Raw genomic sequence first — 16,895 nt, forward strand, 5'->3', positions numbered from 1 at the left:
TTCATGGAAAGTCATTACATAAGTTTCAAGGCAGATTTTATAGTTAATCAAAAATCAAACTGTGCTAGATTCTAGAGAAAAAGAACTTTTTTTTTTTTTTGCACTTTGTGCAGTCTATTCTACCAAATTAAATTAGAAAATCTTGGGGCAAAAAGCTATTACAAAGATGTCAAAATACTTGGTCTGTTGACTTTACATCTAAATGAATAAAATACCTAAAGTAGATATTTTATTATGTCCCTGTCCCCTAATATTAGAGAGTGAAAAGATTTTCACTTATTTTTCTTTCGTCACTTCGCTTGACTTGAGTTTTCAAGAAAGATTATGATTTTATAGATTATTCCAAAGGTTTTTGGGAGAATCATAGTGGCATTTTAGCATTCAACATCTGTCTAGCCTAGCCATAAGCCTTTCATAATGAAAATTGAATTACATTTCCCTCTGCCCCTTGCAAAAGGCATCCTTTCCTTTCTTTTTTGGCAAGAGGGATATTACTAAGTAGGAATAGAAAACAGATCTAGGAAAATAGTATGATTATGATTTCCCTTTTTATTTTTTCCAGATTTAGGAATCTTGTATCATATTTTGGGGATAAATATTTCTTCCCAAATTATAACAAGGGAGAACAGGTATAAGAAGAGAATTGGATTTCTAATGGTTTCATTCTTGAAGTGTAAAGATTAGCAAAGTATGCTAATGACCTAAAAGATTTGTGTAAAGTAAGAGCTTAAAATATTGTCTTAAAATTAAGACAAAAGATACTGACTTTTATGGTGTAAATAAAAACAGTCTTTTCCATATATTTTATGTACAAAAAGACTTTTTAAATTTTCATTACTAGTAAAATGCTAAGTTTGTATTGTTAGGGAATCCTTTTAATTTTTTTCTAAAGGCACTTGACTGTATCAATGTGTTAGGGATTTTAATAACTTCATTGAGAAATCCTAACATCATTCAAAACCTTTGTTATGGTTTCTTGGTCAAATATAGTACTAAAATGTATGTTACTCATGTTATAAATCGAAAGTTAGCAAGCTCTTTCTGTAAAGGAACAGATGGTAAATATTTTAGATCTCTGTTGCAACTTTTACATTCTATCATTGTTGAATGAAAGTAGCCATAGACAATATGTAAATACATGGGCATGGCTGTGTTCCAGTAAAATTTTCCACATTTGACTCACAGTTTGCTGATCTGTGTTGCAGATTCAGAAGTTGTAGATAATTGACATTTTATATAATTTTTTATTATACAAGTTTTCATCTATACATAAATATACAGAGAGTAGTTCATTGACCTTCCACAAACCCAGGGCCCACCATCCACAATGGTCAACATTTTGCCAAAAGGTTATTGTTATGAATTTAGGGAAACAAATAGGTAGGTAAACTCTGAATTGCACTTACAAAATTATCGTTTATTGAATTATACTTTGACCATTGTTTTTCTTTCCAAGTTTGCCTGTGTTTATGCTTAGGGACACTCAATTTTAATGAATACTCATGCCATTTCTGAAATTCATTATTTAAGTTTTTACTGCTGTCAGTACACTAAGTAAAATCTCAGCTAACTTTACATAAAGAAAAGCTTAATATATATAAATGGTGTTTTTATGAGAGTTTTTTTCTGGAAGCATGAAATCTTCATGATATATACTCACATACAAATACATACACACATACACATATCCTTAATAAACTTAAAGCACCAAATATTTGCCCAATACATGTTTATGGAAGCCAAATATATCTGGTAAATTATGAAAATTGATAGGCATTTATTCACAAAAAGATCTTTCTAGTGCTAATTCTAGGAACTATAAAGGTAAATATCCCTGCCCAGGAATGATCTTCTCCCATTCTTTTTGACTCCTTGATTTTTTATTATGTAGGTTTTTGGAACAAAATTCATCTTCCTTCCCTTGACATGACTTTTATGAGTAATTTAGAAAATGCAGTTGTCAAAAATTGTAGTGCTACCCAGAGAAAAAGTAAGATGGATCTCATTCAAAGAAATAAATCTCGTGACCTTTTGTCATAAAATAAATAAATATAGACAGACCTGCACTGAGAAAGCTAGATATGACATCTTTTTCTTTCCAGCACAACAATTTGTGGAATATTATGTCTTCATTAGAATCATGTGTTTGCCTTCCTGTTTGTGCTACATTTTAAACATATCTATTCTTACCCAAAACAGCTTCATTTAACATCAATGAATCTTAAAAAATTAAATTTTGTTTTGAGTCTTTCAGTGTAATTTTAATTCTATTTTATTTTCTGAGCTGTGGAAAGCCTATGTCACAACTGTTTGTCTTCTGGGTAATAACATTATCAACATATGGGTTGATGACCCCATGCAGAGATAAACTATTTTGTTTCTCCTACCCTCTATTTTTTTCACCTGTCTTTTTAACAGTATATATGAAGAACCAGTTCTATAACCTGGATTGCCCAGGTAGTGGTGCAGAGCTGGTATTTCAGTCATCCGGAAGCTAAATTAGTCTACCTTTGAGTGTCAGGTCAGGCAGTGATGGATGAAGCTGTCTTACCCGGTTAAAGAGATCAGTTTTGATTGCCTTCCACAGCTTGGTACTATTGGTATTATCTTGGGTCCTTCTGCCCTAGATCCTCAGGAAATAGAGCCAAATTTTTAATTCCCGGAATTTGTCCCTGTCATCCTCATGAAATGTTCTGGTTAATTGCTAAGTCGTCTTTCTTCTGTCCATCACCTGTTTTTCAAACATATTATTCCCAGGCCTAGAGATAGAAGTACTCATATCCAGTCTCTCCTTTTTTATTTCCCTCTGAGAGAGAGCCCTTATGTAATCTGTTTCCGTTCAAAGCTAGTGTTACTCTTTCTATAGAATATCCATATTTCCCAGGGTTGGGTTTCTACCTGCTGCCAGGTTGCCCTAACTGTTTTGGTGACATGTCAGCCCCCGTGGTCTTACTCCTTAATGCAGTGTTGTGGGTCTGCAGTTTAGCAAGGAAGAGACTTGACAGAGCACATTGATGTGCATGTCTAGTTTCTGTTCTAAATAATTTTAAATTGCCAAAAAAAAAAAGGTTTTAATTAAGTGCAAAGCTTATTCTTGGTTATTTACCTTAGCCTTCTCCTCATCTTCCCTTGCTTTTCAAATGAGCTTCCAGGTTATTCTGGTTCTTTTAGATTATTTCTATTACTGGAGCAAAATGATTTGACAACAATTTCATCTGTTGAAATTTTTTTAAAAAAGTAATGACTTAGAGTTTTTCCTAATGCAAAGAGAGAAAATAGACCAAGTCTAATATAAATTTGGGAAAAATAAAAATTAGCAACTATTACTTCATTTATTCTTTGTCTTTTCCATCTACATTCCAGAACTCATCATTGAGCAAGTAATTGTTACGTACCTGAAGTTTTCGGCAGTGCATATTCAGGTACATAATTTTCACTAATTCGCACTAACATTTTTTTTTTTGTAAACCTCCCAGGTTCTCCCAGCAGAGATGTGGGTCCTTCCCTGGGTCTGAAGAAGTCAAGCTCATTAGAGAGTCTGCAGACTGCAGTTGCTGAGGTGACTTTGAATGGGGATATTCCTTTCCATCGTCCACGGCCACGGATAATCAGAGGCAGGGGATGCAACGAGAGCTTCAGAGCTGCCATCGACAAATCTTACGATAAACCCACAGTAGATGATGATGATGAAGGCATGGAGACCTGTAAGTTTATAATGGCTGAAAGAATAACATTAAAATTAGACTCTATTTCTTAAAGGGAGCTCCAGGGAGCCCTGGGGGTTTTCTAAGACTCTTCAGGGGAATCTCTGAGATCTCTGAGGTCTAATAATCTCTCATTTCATAATAAGAAGACGATATTATTTGCCCTCTACTCACATTCTCTTATAAGTATACATTGGGGTTTTCTGCAGGCCACATGTCTTGTGATACTGCATTAGATTGAATGCAGAAGCAGATATGAGAATCTGTCTTATAGGCCAATATTAAACTAAAAATTTTGAAAAAATATTTAACAGTGCCATTGTTCTCACTTCTTTTGGAATATATTTTTTTTGGTAAAAATGTAATTTCTGTTAACATGAAGTTGCTTGTTTTTAAAAAGTAATATTTTAAAACTTTCCCAGTTTTCATTCCGTACATGTTGCTAGATGTAATCCACATATAAAAAAGTTATTTCGAGTGCTTAATAATTTTCAGAGGTGTAAAGTCATCCTGAGATCAAAATGTTTGAAAACCACTACTTTGTAGTGTCTCAAATAGGATGTCTCCATTGAGTATCTCTAATAATCTGTGATCTTAAAAACACATTTTTTTTCTTTTTTTGCTTTCAGGAATTACTCTTGCTTTCCGATAACTAAACTAGGAAGCTATATTTGTGTGTGTATATTTTGAAATTGCAAAATATTTAAAGCCAAGATTATTAAAAGTCAAAGGTTAATATAAATGTCTTCCATGGTTTATTGAAGAAAAAATAAATTTATAGATAGGTACAAATATATCCTTCCAGAGAGTTAAACATTAATTATATTAAAGTAACCATTCTATTAAAAAATAATGGAAAAACTCTACTGATATATTTACTAAGAAGCAAAAGGGCTTAGGAGTCCCACTAGTGAAAATTGTTGATTATCTTATATTGTTCATAACTACTAATTTACCTTCTAGTGTTTTAACCTCAAATGTGACTCACCCATCAAACTATTGTAAGAATAGTTGGAGGGACCACAGAATAAAGCTAAAGCAGAGACCAGAGATAACTTGTGTAGATTGTAAATTACTTGCAATTCAACATTTGAGTGGACCACTTCTATCACATATACCTAAGGAAGACTTTTGTGGGAAGAAGAGTTTTAAATAACAAAGATCACATTTTGAGAATAAGGAAAAACTTATGTATTTTGCTTATACATATAATGCGTTTGGGAAGATGAATATTTCTGTCATAACGTAATATGCGAAGCATAACTTAGAGGATTGCTACACTTCTCTCCACCTCTGCCTGATTCTCCATCTAAATACAGGCAGTTTTTTCACTATGATCAGATTCCTCACAACTGGGCCTTTCCAGGCCCAGTTTTTCCCTTTTGGCAGCCTCTCCAGGCCCAGAACTTCCTTAGGTCGGCCTCTCCAGACCCAGTTGCAGCCTCCCAGCGTCCTTTCCAGGCCCACTTCCTCCCAGCTGTGAATATATGCAGCCCATTCTTGCAAGATGAAGAGCATATTTACTATTTTTGCTGCCAAAGCTGGTCTGCAAGATCCTGAGTCATATAAGCTTGACCCTATTGATTTTTTTCCCTTTGTAATAATGGTTCCTTGCCATCCTAATCAATATTACTTGACAATTATAGAGCTTGCTTCTGTCTGTCTTGGGTGTATCTTTAATAAAAAATTACTATGCTTTGGCCCCTTGGTATATATTTTTTAAGTATCTACAATTGATGATGCTTTTGAACTTTTTTCTTGTTCAGGTTAAAATGTTATTTAATTTTCCTTAAAAGATGGCAGTTTGCTCTTACAACATGTCACTCATTTCAAATGTAACAGGAGATAGAATACATATGAATATAAGGTATATTTTTAATTCTGTAGGGACAGCCTCCAGAGTGTCCCACCAATGTGGACATCTGATTTTGTCCCTATATAAACTTATTTTTTAAAAACAAAATGAGAAATAACAGTATATTCAAGTTCATTCATGTATCTGTCCTTCAGAGAAAAAAAGTGAAATGAAACACATGGATAGACAAATTACAATTTGCAAACCAAAGATAAAGTTCTGGATAAGACCTGGGAAATACATGTGTGGCAGGTGCCCTAAAACACGCTGCACCTACAACCACCAAATGTCGTATTTTTCAAAAGTCCTGTTTTTATTATTTTTTGCATACCAGTTTTCTGAACTTTGCATATGGCAAAAGAATGGCAACTATTATAAATTCCAAACTTTTCCAATTTTGATTCTTAAAATCGTGTTTGTAGGGTGGAATGAACACAGAGGTGGAATTCAGGTGACTTGCATCCTCCTCTACATTCTTCTAAGTAATTTGGGATTTTAGTCAAAACTTCAACTGCTTGAGCTTTAATTTCTTCATTTGGAAAACTGAAGATTTGGACTAGATCATTGACTTTTAATTGGTGTGTTGTGATCTCTGGTCAGGAGCAGTACCTCAATGGGTTTGGAGAGTGGGAAAGGCCACCAGCGTCACCTTCCCCCACCACCACCTTGACAGTTGTTTTACTCACTTCTGTACATGGGGATCCTTTGTAAATTTTAGTTTTTAAAAAGGGTGTTTTTGAGTATTTAGGAAAAAGCTGTAAAAGTTCTGGCTTAGATGGTTTAGATGGTTTCCGAAGTCCCTCCTAGTTTAACATTCCATGATTCTATGTACCCCCTCACTGCCCTACATCTGGCGTGCTAACCCCCTCACCTTCTGCGAGGCCTGTGTGGAAAACACTCCATCTATTTTCATCTTGCATTACCAAACACAAAGCTTGGCAAATCGTAGAATTAAATGAATGTCTGCCAAATCTATGAGTGGGTGAGTGAGGTATCCAACACTGGACCTTGTATGCACTAGATCTTCAATACTTCAGCAAACTCTTTGTTTTTGTTTTAAAAAAAATGTCTATCAAATGTGGTGTTACTGCCGGTGGCTATCAGCTTACGTAAAACTGAAGACGCAAAGGCACTTTTTGCCTCCAGCTTTGGAAAGAAGGCCGGCTCAGTTAGCCCTCCTTCGGTTTCCTAACCACACCATTTTCAGGGTCTGGCCTGTGGACCTGCACAGCAGAGTCTCTGGACTTGCTGTCTCTGTGGCTGTGCTCCTGCATTTTGCCTTTCTGGGCTTGTCCCTTAGCTATGTGTGCCCTGGCTGCATGTCCAACATCCTCCATTGTCTGTGCTAAGTGGGCCTCAGGGGAAGTGGGTTCTTTCTTGTCCCGATGGTCCGACTCAGTTACAGCTGCCCGTAGAAATTAAAAAGCCACATCCCCCTTGAACCTGGATCTGAAAAGAGGACCATCGTCTAGGCAGATGGTCTTTTTGTCACATGGGACATTTCCTAAGGATGCAGTGCACCCTGGAAACATGTGGCTAGAGACTGAGCCATTGTGGAAAAGCTAGTTATGGAGGTCAGCAGGACCAGAGAGCTCCTTGCACCATGCTGCAGGCTCTGGTTTCTACCATCATGTGGCACTTTTCCTCTTTACAAGTAAGACATGTAGGCGTAGGCATGGTTGATTGCTCTTGTCAGTTGGGTCGAGCCCCTCCCCAGTGACTATATTCATGGCACTGAACAGGCTGGCCTCCTCTCAGCAGTGTGGAAATCATGGCATGGGCACAGCAATGGGGCCAAGAGACTGGGGTGGGATCCATGTGGTATCTGGTATCTGTCATCTTCTGCAGCACTTACGTTCTTCCTGTGGAGATGGCAGAAGCCAGCATTTTTGTCTCTCATTTAATCCATCTGGCCTCTCCATGTTGTGCGCGTCTGTCTGGATCAAGATGGAGCTTTGTATTCTGGGACCCATTATCTCCGAGGCCCTACCTGTGTTTGACAGGTCAGGGCATTGACAATCTGCTCCCTCTTCTATGCAAATTACATGCCCAGCCTGGCTCTCAGCAAGTGACTTCTACTTTCCCCGTGATAAATCAGTTACTATTGCTACCAAGAAAATGCATGCAGTAAGATTGCTTTGTTTTCTTTTAAAAAATACATTAATTCTGCTTTTTCATAATTAAAAGTTGCCAGAAATTGTAAGCGCTGCACTCAGTTTTGTAACAGCTTTTTGTTAAGGTTGAGGAAGTGAAACAGCAAAACTAAATATCTCCTATTAATTGTACCTATTGATTTTAAGATATATCAAGTTCAGAATTTTAAATGTGACAAACTTTGTGCCTCGCAAACATGAAGGCATTGTCTTCGAACATGAAGTAGGTAGCTTGCATACTTTCCAATAGAGCTCTTATTAGGAGATAGGAGAAAAGCACTGCTCCAGAATACACATAATTTAGGTTTTCAGTATGAAATTTGAAGAAACTGAATTTACATTATTAAATCAACTAATATGAGAGCTTCTAGGGGAATTTTGTTATTGTTTTATTAGCTATGAAGTAACATATTGCATTTGATATCTCAGATTTTCTACTCTCAGTATTCTACCCACTCCTAGCCACCTTTCATCACCACGTATTTCAGCAAAAATAATGCAAACTAAGTATAGTTTTATCATAAGCAAAACACAGTGGATTATAGTAAATCTATTGTGGAAGAATTTGGGATCAGATTTCAAAGTCAGAGTACTTTGTAAACTGTTTGCTATTTGGTTAATCCATTTTAGTGGATAATTGGATATTGATCTATAAAAATACTTGTTCTGAAATGCTAAGAAGAAGAATAACCTATCACATCATTTTATGCGAATAAAATGATACATATACTTAACCTGCAGTTTAAGAAAGGGAGCTTTGATTAATTTTTAGGAGGTTTCTGATCATAGTATGGGTATATGTTGTGAAATAACCAAAGATATTACATTTCTTTTTCTAGGTAAAATGTAACTTAGCAGAAAGTACAATGAATATTCACATCTGAAGTGTTTGAATGATAGAATCCTCATTTCTAACTTTTTTTTTTTTTTTTTTTTTAAAGAAAGAGTGTCACTGTGTAGCCCAGGCTGGAGTGCAGTGGCACAATCTTGGCTCATTGCAACCTCCAACTCCCAGGTCCTGGTTCACGCAATTCTTCTACTTCAGCCTCCCAAGTAACTGGAATTACAGGCTGTGCCACCATGCCCAACTAATTTTTGTATTTTTAGTAGAGACGGGGTTTCACCATGTTGGCGAGGCTGGTCTTGAACTCCTGACCTCATGATCTGCCCACCTTGGCCTCCCAAAGTGCTGGGATTACAGGCGTGAGCCACCACGCCAGGCCCCATTTTTAAAGAGGAAATAGTATTTATATATTTGACTAAGATTACACATAGGAACTGAATCTTAGAATGCATATCTTCTAATTCCCAGTCCTGTGGTTTTTCTAGAATATGAAACACACTTCTAAACAGAAAGCCCATTGGGCTAAAACTGCTGGAGAGTGTATACCTAAAGTCTGATATTTAGGCTGTTAGTTCCTAAGGGCTTGGGGTTGGGGGATGATTCAACCCAGTGGATAAATGAGCACTTCATAAGGAGTGTGGTTCAGTTCCATTGTAGTGTGTAGGTTAGTGTGACACTGGGGAGGGGGTTGTAGGGGTGCCCAGCTGATGTGGAATTAGGGAGGAGAGGAAAGTAGAGGAGGAGATTTCCAGAAGAGAGGTATTGGCTGAGTTGAGTGTTACTACTTGAGAGTCTTCAACTGGATGCACGGAGAAATATGGAACATAGGAAATGGGGAGCCATCTCTGGGCTGCAGTAGTTCTGTTAGGTTGGTGTGTATGGGGCACGTGAAAGCATAGTGAGGAGTGAGGTTTAAGATGTAGGTTCCTGTCATCCCAGCACTTTGGGAGGCTGAGGCAGGTGGATCACTTGAGATCAGGAGTTCGAGACCAGCCTGGCCAACATGGCGAGACCCCATCTCTACTAAAAATACAAAGATTAGCCAGGTGTGGTGCTGCATGCCTGTAATCTCAGCTACTTCGGAGGCTGAGGCATGAGAATTGCTTGAACCCGAGAGGTGGAGGTTGCAGTGAGCCAAGATCACGCCACTACACTCCAGCTTGGGCGACAAAGCAAAACTCCATCTCAAAAAAAAAAAAAAAAAAAAGATGTAGACAGCAAATCACAGACTGTTTTAAATTACTTGCATTTCAAATAAAATAATATGATGGGACTCTGGGGTACAGGGTGGCTTATCGGGGATGGGATGATAAGTAGTAATGTCAGGGCAAGGAGCTCATTTCTGTGATAGTAGTACAATAATCCAGGTGAGTGATGATGCTTGGCAGTACCAGAGCAAAGGAAGAAACTGTTTACGGGCTTAGCGTCTCTCACAGAAAGATGGATGATGATGATGTGATTTCTCTCATTAGCACTCCCAGGCTCAGAAACTTGGAATCATCATCTCACTGTGTCACCACTCCATTACCAAGCTTTCTTAATCTTTCCACATGTAATCTAATCTCACCCCTTACTTGCAGTCCAGGCCCGACCCTCGCTATTTAATATCAGAAGGTATTGTTAGTGTCTCCCAACTGGGCCTCCTGTCTCTAGATGTGCCCAGTGAGCTCTGCAGTCACCTTCTGACTCTCACAGCCCCTCAAGTGTCCGTGCTTACCATTGCCTGCGCCATGCGGTGCACACTTCATAAGGTGTATCTTCTTTCTCCCCCAATCCTCTAATGTGTGTATATTATACGTCGTTTTCCTTCTCCAAGAAACTTTTCCCCTGACAATCTAGTTTTTCTTAAGCTCCAGCTGATTCTACACAGTGCATCCGAGACTTTCTAGTACAAATTATTTTTTTAACATCAGGAAATTTTTGCGGATCACTCAATATAGATAATGTTTGATGGTAGTTAAGAACATTCGCTTTTGGGGAGCAGGCATTCTGATTCCTCACACACACAAAAGCAAAATAAAGCATTGCTAGCCATTCACAATTTTATAATCTCTAAACATTTTTATGCTATTAATTTTTGTGTTTCACTTAAAAGAGTCTGAGCAGTGGCCTGAAATCTCTTTCTTTGACCGTAAAAGTTTGTATGTTGTTCAAACAGACGTTGTGTACGTTAAGCTCACTCCTTGATTAAAATAAAATTCTTAGTGGCAATTCCAACTGTAGGGTTAGGAATGCTGTCATTTCGATTGTGTAGCCAGCCCTTTTGGTCAGAATTGGTTTTTAAAAAGCCTTCAGCTTCATTTTAAATTGTCCCCATGGACAGAAAACAGCATCCCCTGTGCCCTGTCATTTGGATGTTAAAATCAACTGGACACTAAAAGCGAATTTGCAAAGGTTCAGAAAATTCAGGGTGTGACCCTCATTGTGCATGCTGTGCAACATTGTCTTGGGAAGGGAGGGATAATGGAGGTGACATTCTACCATTATCTGTGGGAGCATTTTACCTGCTTCATTTGAGGGGGATGGGCTAAAGAGAAGTTTAGAATGTCAGGTAAAAGTGAAGAAAGGTTTTTGGTAATAACTCTTTAAAAGAGTGATCCTATTGTTTTTCTTTCTTCACCCACATATATTGAAAGGTTTTTTAAAAATGAAATAAAGCTATTTTTAGAGTAGAGTGTCTGAGGAGTCATGTATTTGAACTTTCTGTCAGTTGCTGAAACCGCTCTACAATACCACTAATAAATGTCACCTGATTCCTTCATAGCTTTTTACCTCCTCACAGTCTTCGTCGTATCAGTTGTTATTCTCACCCCATGTATTAGTCTAAAAGCTCCAGAGTCTTCCTGTTTCATGCCAGCTTTGTGTGTGTGTGGTTTTATTTTTTTGGTTTTCAGAAAAAGCTAAGTTTTTCTGTTGCCAAGAGCTCATCATTCTAATGTTAAAAGTCAGAGTCCAGAACAGCAGATCCTGTTATTCGACACCATCTGTGTATCACTAGCTGTTCATTTCCTACATCTTGTCTTTCTCTTCCAAAGTCAAAGTGTTCCACCAAAATAAGAAATAAAAACAATATCTATGTCCCCAGCGTTCTTGATTCCTTTGCAGGAGTTTGCAGTGACTGAAAGCCCAGTCCTCATTTAGTTGTGTTACCTTTTTACCTAACACTAATAGAAATTGGTAGTGGTCAGTGGATTTACTAAATCCAGTGAAATTTTCTATTTTGAATGTCTCATTTTAACTTAAAAGTTTTGTTTTAAGAATATAGCTTGTGAAGACTGAGTCATCCTGTGTAGAATTTTTACATTTCATCCTTTATCTTTCAATATAAATTGTAAATTGCTCAAGAATCTGTGTTCCTATTATTAAGTATTCCTAATTCTAGGGTAGTTTGTAGTTAAATGGGTGCAACAAAGGGCAGTTCTTCATATTGTTGGCTGCTTATTCAGTCCTTCATTTAATTGCTTAGTTAGTATTTAATGATGCTTCTTGGGGCCTCTCCCTCAGAGGAGAGTATTGTTGAGTTTTAAATAAAAAGTAATATGTTATTTTTGTTTTGTATATCTCTTTATACCTATTGAACAATTCATTTTAATCTAGTAGCAAATCTAAACAAATTATTTAAATCTAATAAAATTGCCAAAGCTACCTAAAATGATATTTACTGCTAAATTATACACTTAAGACAAATAACACAATAGATATTCCACAGCTGCTCTAACACTTGCTTTATGCAGTGTACCTTTTAGGATGCTTTCAGCTGTATGTAATAGAAAGTGCAACTTAGACCAACTCAAACAATTAGGAAATACGTTTTCCTACATAACTTGAGTTCTAGAGTTCTTCAGAGAGATTTCTCCAAAGACCCAACATTTTTCTGCCCCTTCTGCTCTGCTATCCATGAGTCAGCTCCCCACAAAATAATTCCATAATTCAGCTATCCATAGGGTAATTTTACTGTCTTATTCCTGTCCAACAGAAGGGAATGAGCCCTCTCCCTAAGCATGGAATATGTCCATTGAGTCCAACAGGGCCATTCTTGGTCTGATAACCTTGGACTGGCAAATCTGCAGGGTTATGGCATCCATAAACTTAGTAATGAATTCACCCCTTGGAGCTAGGTTGCATTCCTGGACACAGAGTTCTATTAGGAAGAATAAAGGGAGAAATGGATTTTGGATAAGCAGCCAACAGAAATTGTTATAGTATCAACAGTAACATCACTTCTCAGTGGGGGGAAAAAATAGACTCTAATGACCTTGAGGCTTTGAGTCAACCTTGACCATAAAATGTAAAGTTTAGATAGAAATAGATTATTTATGGCAGAAGCTGCAGAACTTTGTGCTTCAATGAAAACCCAAAGTCATTTTCTCCATCATCATTAGCACTTAAATGCCTGATCTTTTCCAAACTTGTTGGTGATCCAGTCCTAACATGATACCTTTCAGAGTTGAGTGACTTAATTTGTAAGATGGACTAGAATTTTAATTGAGCTACATTTGCATCTGTTGAAAACATGGTAATTAGATATGTCTTAATTGCAGAATGACTCTGCCACATTAAAGTGAAATAAGCAGCTTCATGCTACACCTTCTTTAAAAAAAGAAACTTGAAAGTACCCATCTTTATAGGTAATCACATGGAAACATAGCTGATAGTTCAGTGCGTAGAGCAGGTTTAAACAGGCAGAAATGTTGTCAAAAATAGAAATTTCTATTTGTTTGGAAGGAGATAATCATCTCTCTTTGTGTAGGCTATCTGCAAAAGGAAAGCAAATAGTCTGCCAAAATGAGCAAAATTAAAGAGAAAAAAATCAAGAAATGTATATAGCACTTAAAATAGTACATTATCTAAATGTAGATTTATGATTAGTTCTTACCTTGTAATTTGCTGTATGAACACAATAGATCAAGCCATTTATTGCTGATATATTACTAGTACTTTTCTTACTTGAAAAATTGTTTATATGCATGTTTTCTTAGTTTAAGGGAATAAAGATATTTTATGTACCTAATTATAAAGCTAATATTAAATGTACGTATTTATTTTAAAACCTAAAATCTGACTAGTACATCAGTGACTTTGAATATGTATATTTTTTTCAAAAATTAAGCATGTGTAACCAATTTATTTGAGGTTTTGAAACTACAATATTTCTGCATAGGAGCAGGATAAAGATTTTTCTCTATCAAATAATTTCAGAATTTGAAGTGTATATAATTCAGTACTTTAAAAGAACATCTTATGTTTGTACATATGAAGCTACATATTGCTAAATATTTTTAATTAGTTGGCATTCAAAGGGATTAGTTAAATCAGTACACCCCCAGAAGAGTTTCTGCGATAATGTATTATCTAATTTAGAATGTTCAGAACAAGCATAAAGAATCCTCCAATGTGCAAGTATCATTTTAAACAGTCCACTGGCTTGGGGCAGGAAACAGAGGTAGGACTTTTAATTTTATAAAATGAGGTTACAAAACCTGAAGCTAATAATTGATTTCATACTAACTTTGTTTCACATACTTTAGAAAATAAGTTGCGTTACATACACCAGAAAATTATTTTGAATATGAAAAGAATTGGCAACAAACATGACTTCAGCATATAGTGAGTTGTGAAGGCACTGCCATTATTCTGTTCCCAAGCCAAGAGCCGACATATGCCCCTTGAACTTCTGCCAAAACTATTAGGCAGAAAACTAACAGAATCTCTACTGATAGTTCCATTCATGATTTATGATAATGGTTGCTGTGGAAGACTAAATCATTTACATTTATTGAGCTCATTTTTCTGTTTATAGTTTCAGACATTGTAGAGGGTCGTAAAATCTATTAAATGATGCATCTAGCACTAACAATAATAGCATGAAAATATACCAGAAACTAATTAGAGCTAAACCAAATATCACGAGCATTCCTACCTAGTGTTACTGTAGTCAGATTGTGGCTAGTCTTGTCAGGCTTGATGAGAGAACAGTAAGCATTTTTCTAAAGCTAGAGGAATGGTGATACCTGGCAATTAGATAAAGTATGGTCAGGATAAAGTCACAAGTCAGTTTTTACCAAAAGTCTTCCATTTACGAGCAGCTGCTGTTTGCCCCACGGTCTTCATTTGAGGAGCTTAGAGAATGGGAGGGAGACATGTATGTGATATTATATGAGAAGTGCAATAATAAAAGATTGTACAAAGAAAGGGCTTTGGAAGTATAGGTGAAAGGAGGTTTCCATGCAGGAATTATACAAAATTCACTAGCATCCATTTATCTAGCTTGGGTATACCAATAGACCTAGGTTTTTATAGCTCCAGAGAACTTTTGGGAATTGTTCTGTAATTATTTGGTCAATTATCTCACATTTGTGGCCACACCCGTATCTCAAAGAGCTGAAGTACTGGTTCACAAACAGATAGAACACAGCCACGTTCAAGGGCATTAAGCAACACACTACAGCCCTGCTTGAGCTATATTTACATTCTTTGGGGGAGCTCTCATTTGAAAAGGCTACACATAATTAGCAAGCCCTTGGGCCAACTGCCAGGATATTCTTTCCCTGCTCTGTGTACACCACAAAAAATTATAGCCTGAACTCAGTATTATTTGTAAGATTATGGATTTTCACTATGTCCTTCTAGTTGTAACTGGCTTCTTCTAATAAACCTGCACAATTACTATTTATATCTTAATAGAGAGGAAAAGGAGCAAATTTTCTTAAAAGCCACCATGTCCTTTGGAGGAAGACAATGGCTTACAATGAGATAACTCGCAGTACAGAGGAAGGCTAACCTTTCTGAAGTCATTTATATGCTTGGGCTGGGCATGGTGACTCACCCCTGTAATCCCAGCACTTCAGGAGGCCGAGGCTGGTGGATCATGAGGTCAAGAGATCAGGACCATCCTGGCCAACATGGTGAATTCCCATCTCTACTAAAAATACAAAAATTAGCTAGGTGTGGTGGCGTGCGCCTGTAGTCCCAGCTACTTGGGAGGCGGAGGCAGGAGAATCACATGAATCCGGGAGGTGGAGATTGCAGTGAGCCGAGATCACACCACTGCACTCCATCCTGGGTGACAGAGTGAAACTCCATCTCAAGAAAAGAAAAAAAAAAAAGTCTGGGTGCAGTGGCTCACTCCTGTAATCCCAGCACTTTGGGAGGCCGGACGTGGGCAGATCACAAGGTCAGGAGTTCAAGATCAGCCTGGCCAACATAGTGAAACTCTACTACTAAAAATACAAAACAACTAAAAACACAAAAAATTAGCTGGGCGTGGTCGTGGGTGCCTGTAATCCCAGCTACTCGGGAGGCTGAGGCAGGAGAATGGCTTGAACCCAGGAGGCGGAGGTTGCAGTGAGTCGAGATCACACCATTGCACTCCAGCCTGGGTGACAGAGCGAGACTCTGCCTCAAAAAAATAAAAATAAAAAAATTCTGAGTTTTGTTTTTTGCATTATGACAAATAGCTGGCTTTTTAACAAAAAAACACAACTGTGTTACTTGGGCATAGCTGTACCATCATTTGATAGTCTCTTTTCAGATTTGTAAGGGTTTAATAGCAGAAATCTAAGATATTGGGACTCTTTTAGCTGGTCTTATTATACCCATGATAATTGTATATTGCTATTGAAAGTGCTCCTTGCTGGTGGAGAAGAAGGACTGAATTTTACTGAGGATATATTAACTTGATTTGGAGGTCAGTTCTTTGCAAAAGTTTGGGAAGAGGCCGAACCATTCTGTTTGGCTCTTTGTTGTAAGAAACTCAGAAATAATGATCTATACTTTCTTTGTTGATGCTGGAAAAAGAAAAATGACTTAAGAATTCACGGAGTAATTAACCTCATGGCCCCTATAATTCTCATTGTATTTGGAGGAGAACCTTAGGTGACCAGTCTCGAGAGAAAGATTTCTGGGAGTGGCTGTTCATATGTGCCTCTCTGCTTCTTACTTAATAGAGAAATGTTTAAAGCTCTTTTGGTAGGGGGAGACCTACTTCAGTTACTTGTCGTTCTTTCAACTGCAAAAAGTTTGGAGTATTGAAGTGCCCTTGGACCATGTGCTTACGAAGTGTTGGTTCAAGGAATGGAATGTTGTTATCACTAAGTAGATCTTTTATCTGCAAAGTCCAGAGAAGTGCGCTTATTGATTTACTCATTTTCATGGCTTCCTCTACCTCTGTTCAGCTGCCATGACGCAGATAGGCGTGCAAGATTGTTTAGGATTAGAATATATAGTAGCATTTACTTCTGATGTTGGCCTTATGCAAAGAAACGTTACAGAGGCTGTGCAGATCTGTTGTAGATAAAAGCCAAAATAATCTGCTCTTCTGTGTGAGCAGGATATGTTGG

General features: G+C 37.3%; 1 protein-coding gene across 6 annotated transcripts in view; it reads left to right on the forward strand.

Annotated features, from left to right (window-relative positions):
• Positions 1 to 16,895, forward strand: part of PARD3 (par-3 family cell polarity regulator) — a 705,675-nt gene that overhangs the window by 481,437 nt on the left and 207,343 nt on the right. For all 6 annotated transcript variants that reach the window (XM_030797833.1, XM_030797836.1, XM_030797834.1 and 3 more), the window contains one exon: positions 3,477 to 3,704. In XM_030797833.1, the coding sequence (XP_030653693.1) occupies positions 3,477 to 3,704 (228 nt within the window). The remainder of the gene's footprint in view (positions 1 to 3,476; positions 3,705 to 16,895) is intronic.

Source organism: Nomascus leucogenys, chromosome 18 (assembly GCF_006542625.1).
Source record: "Nomascus leucogenys isolate Asia chromosome 18, Asia_NLE_v1, whole genome shotgun sequence".
In the NCBI taxonomy this organism is placed as follows: domain Eukaryota; kingdom Metazoa; phylum Chordata; class Mammalia; order Primates; family Hylobatidae; genus Nomascus; species Nomascus leucogenys.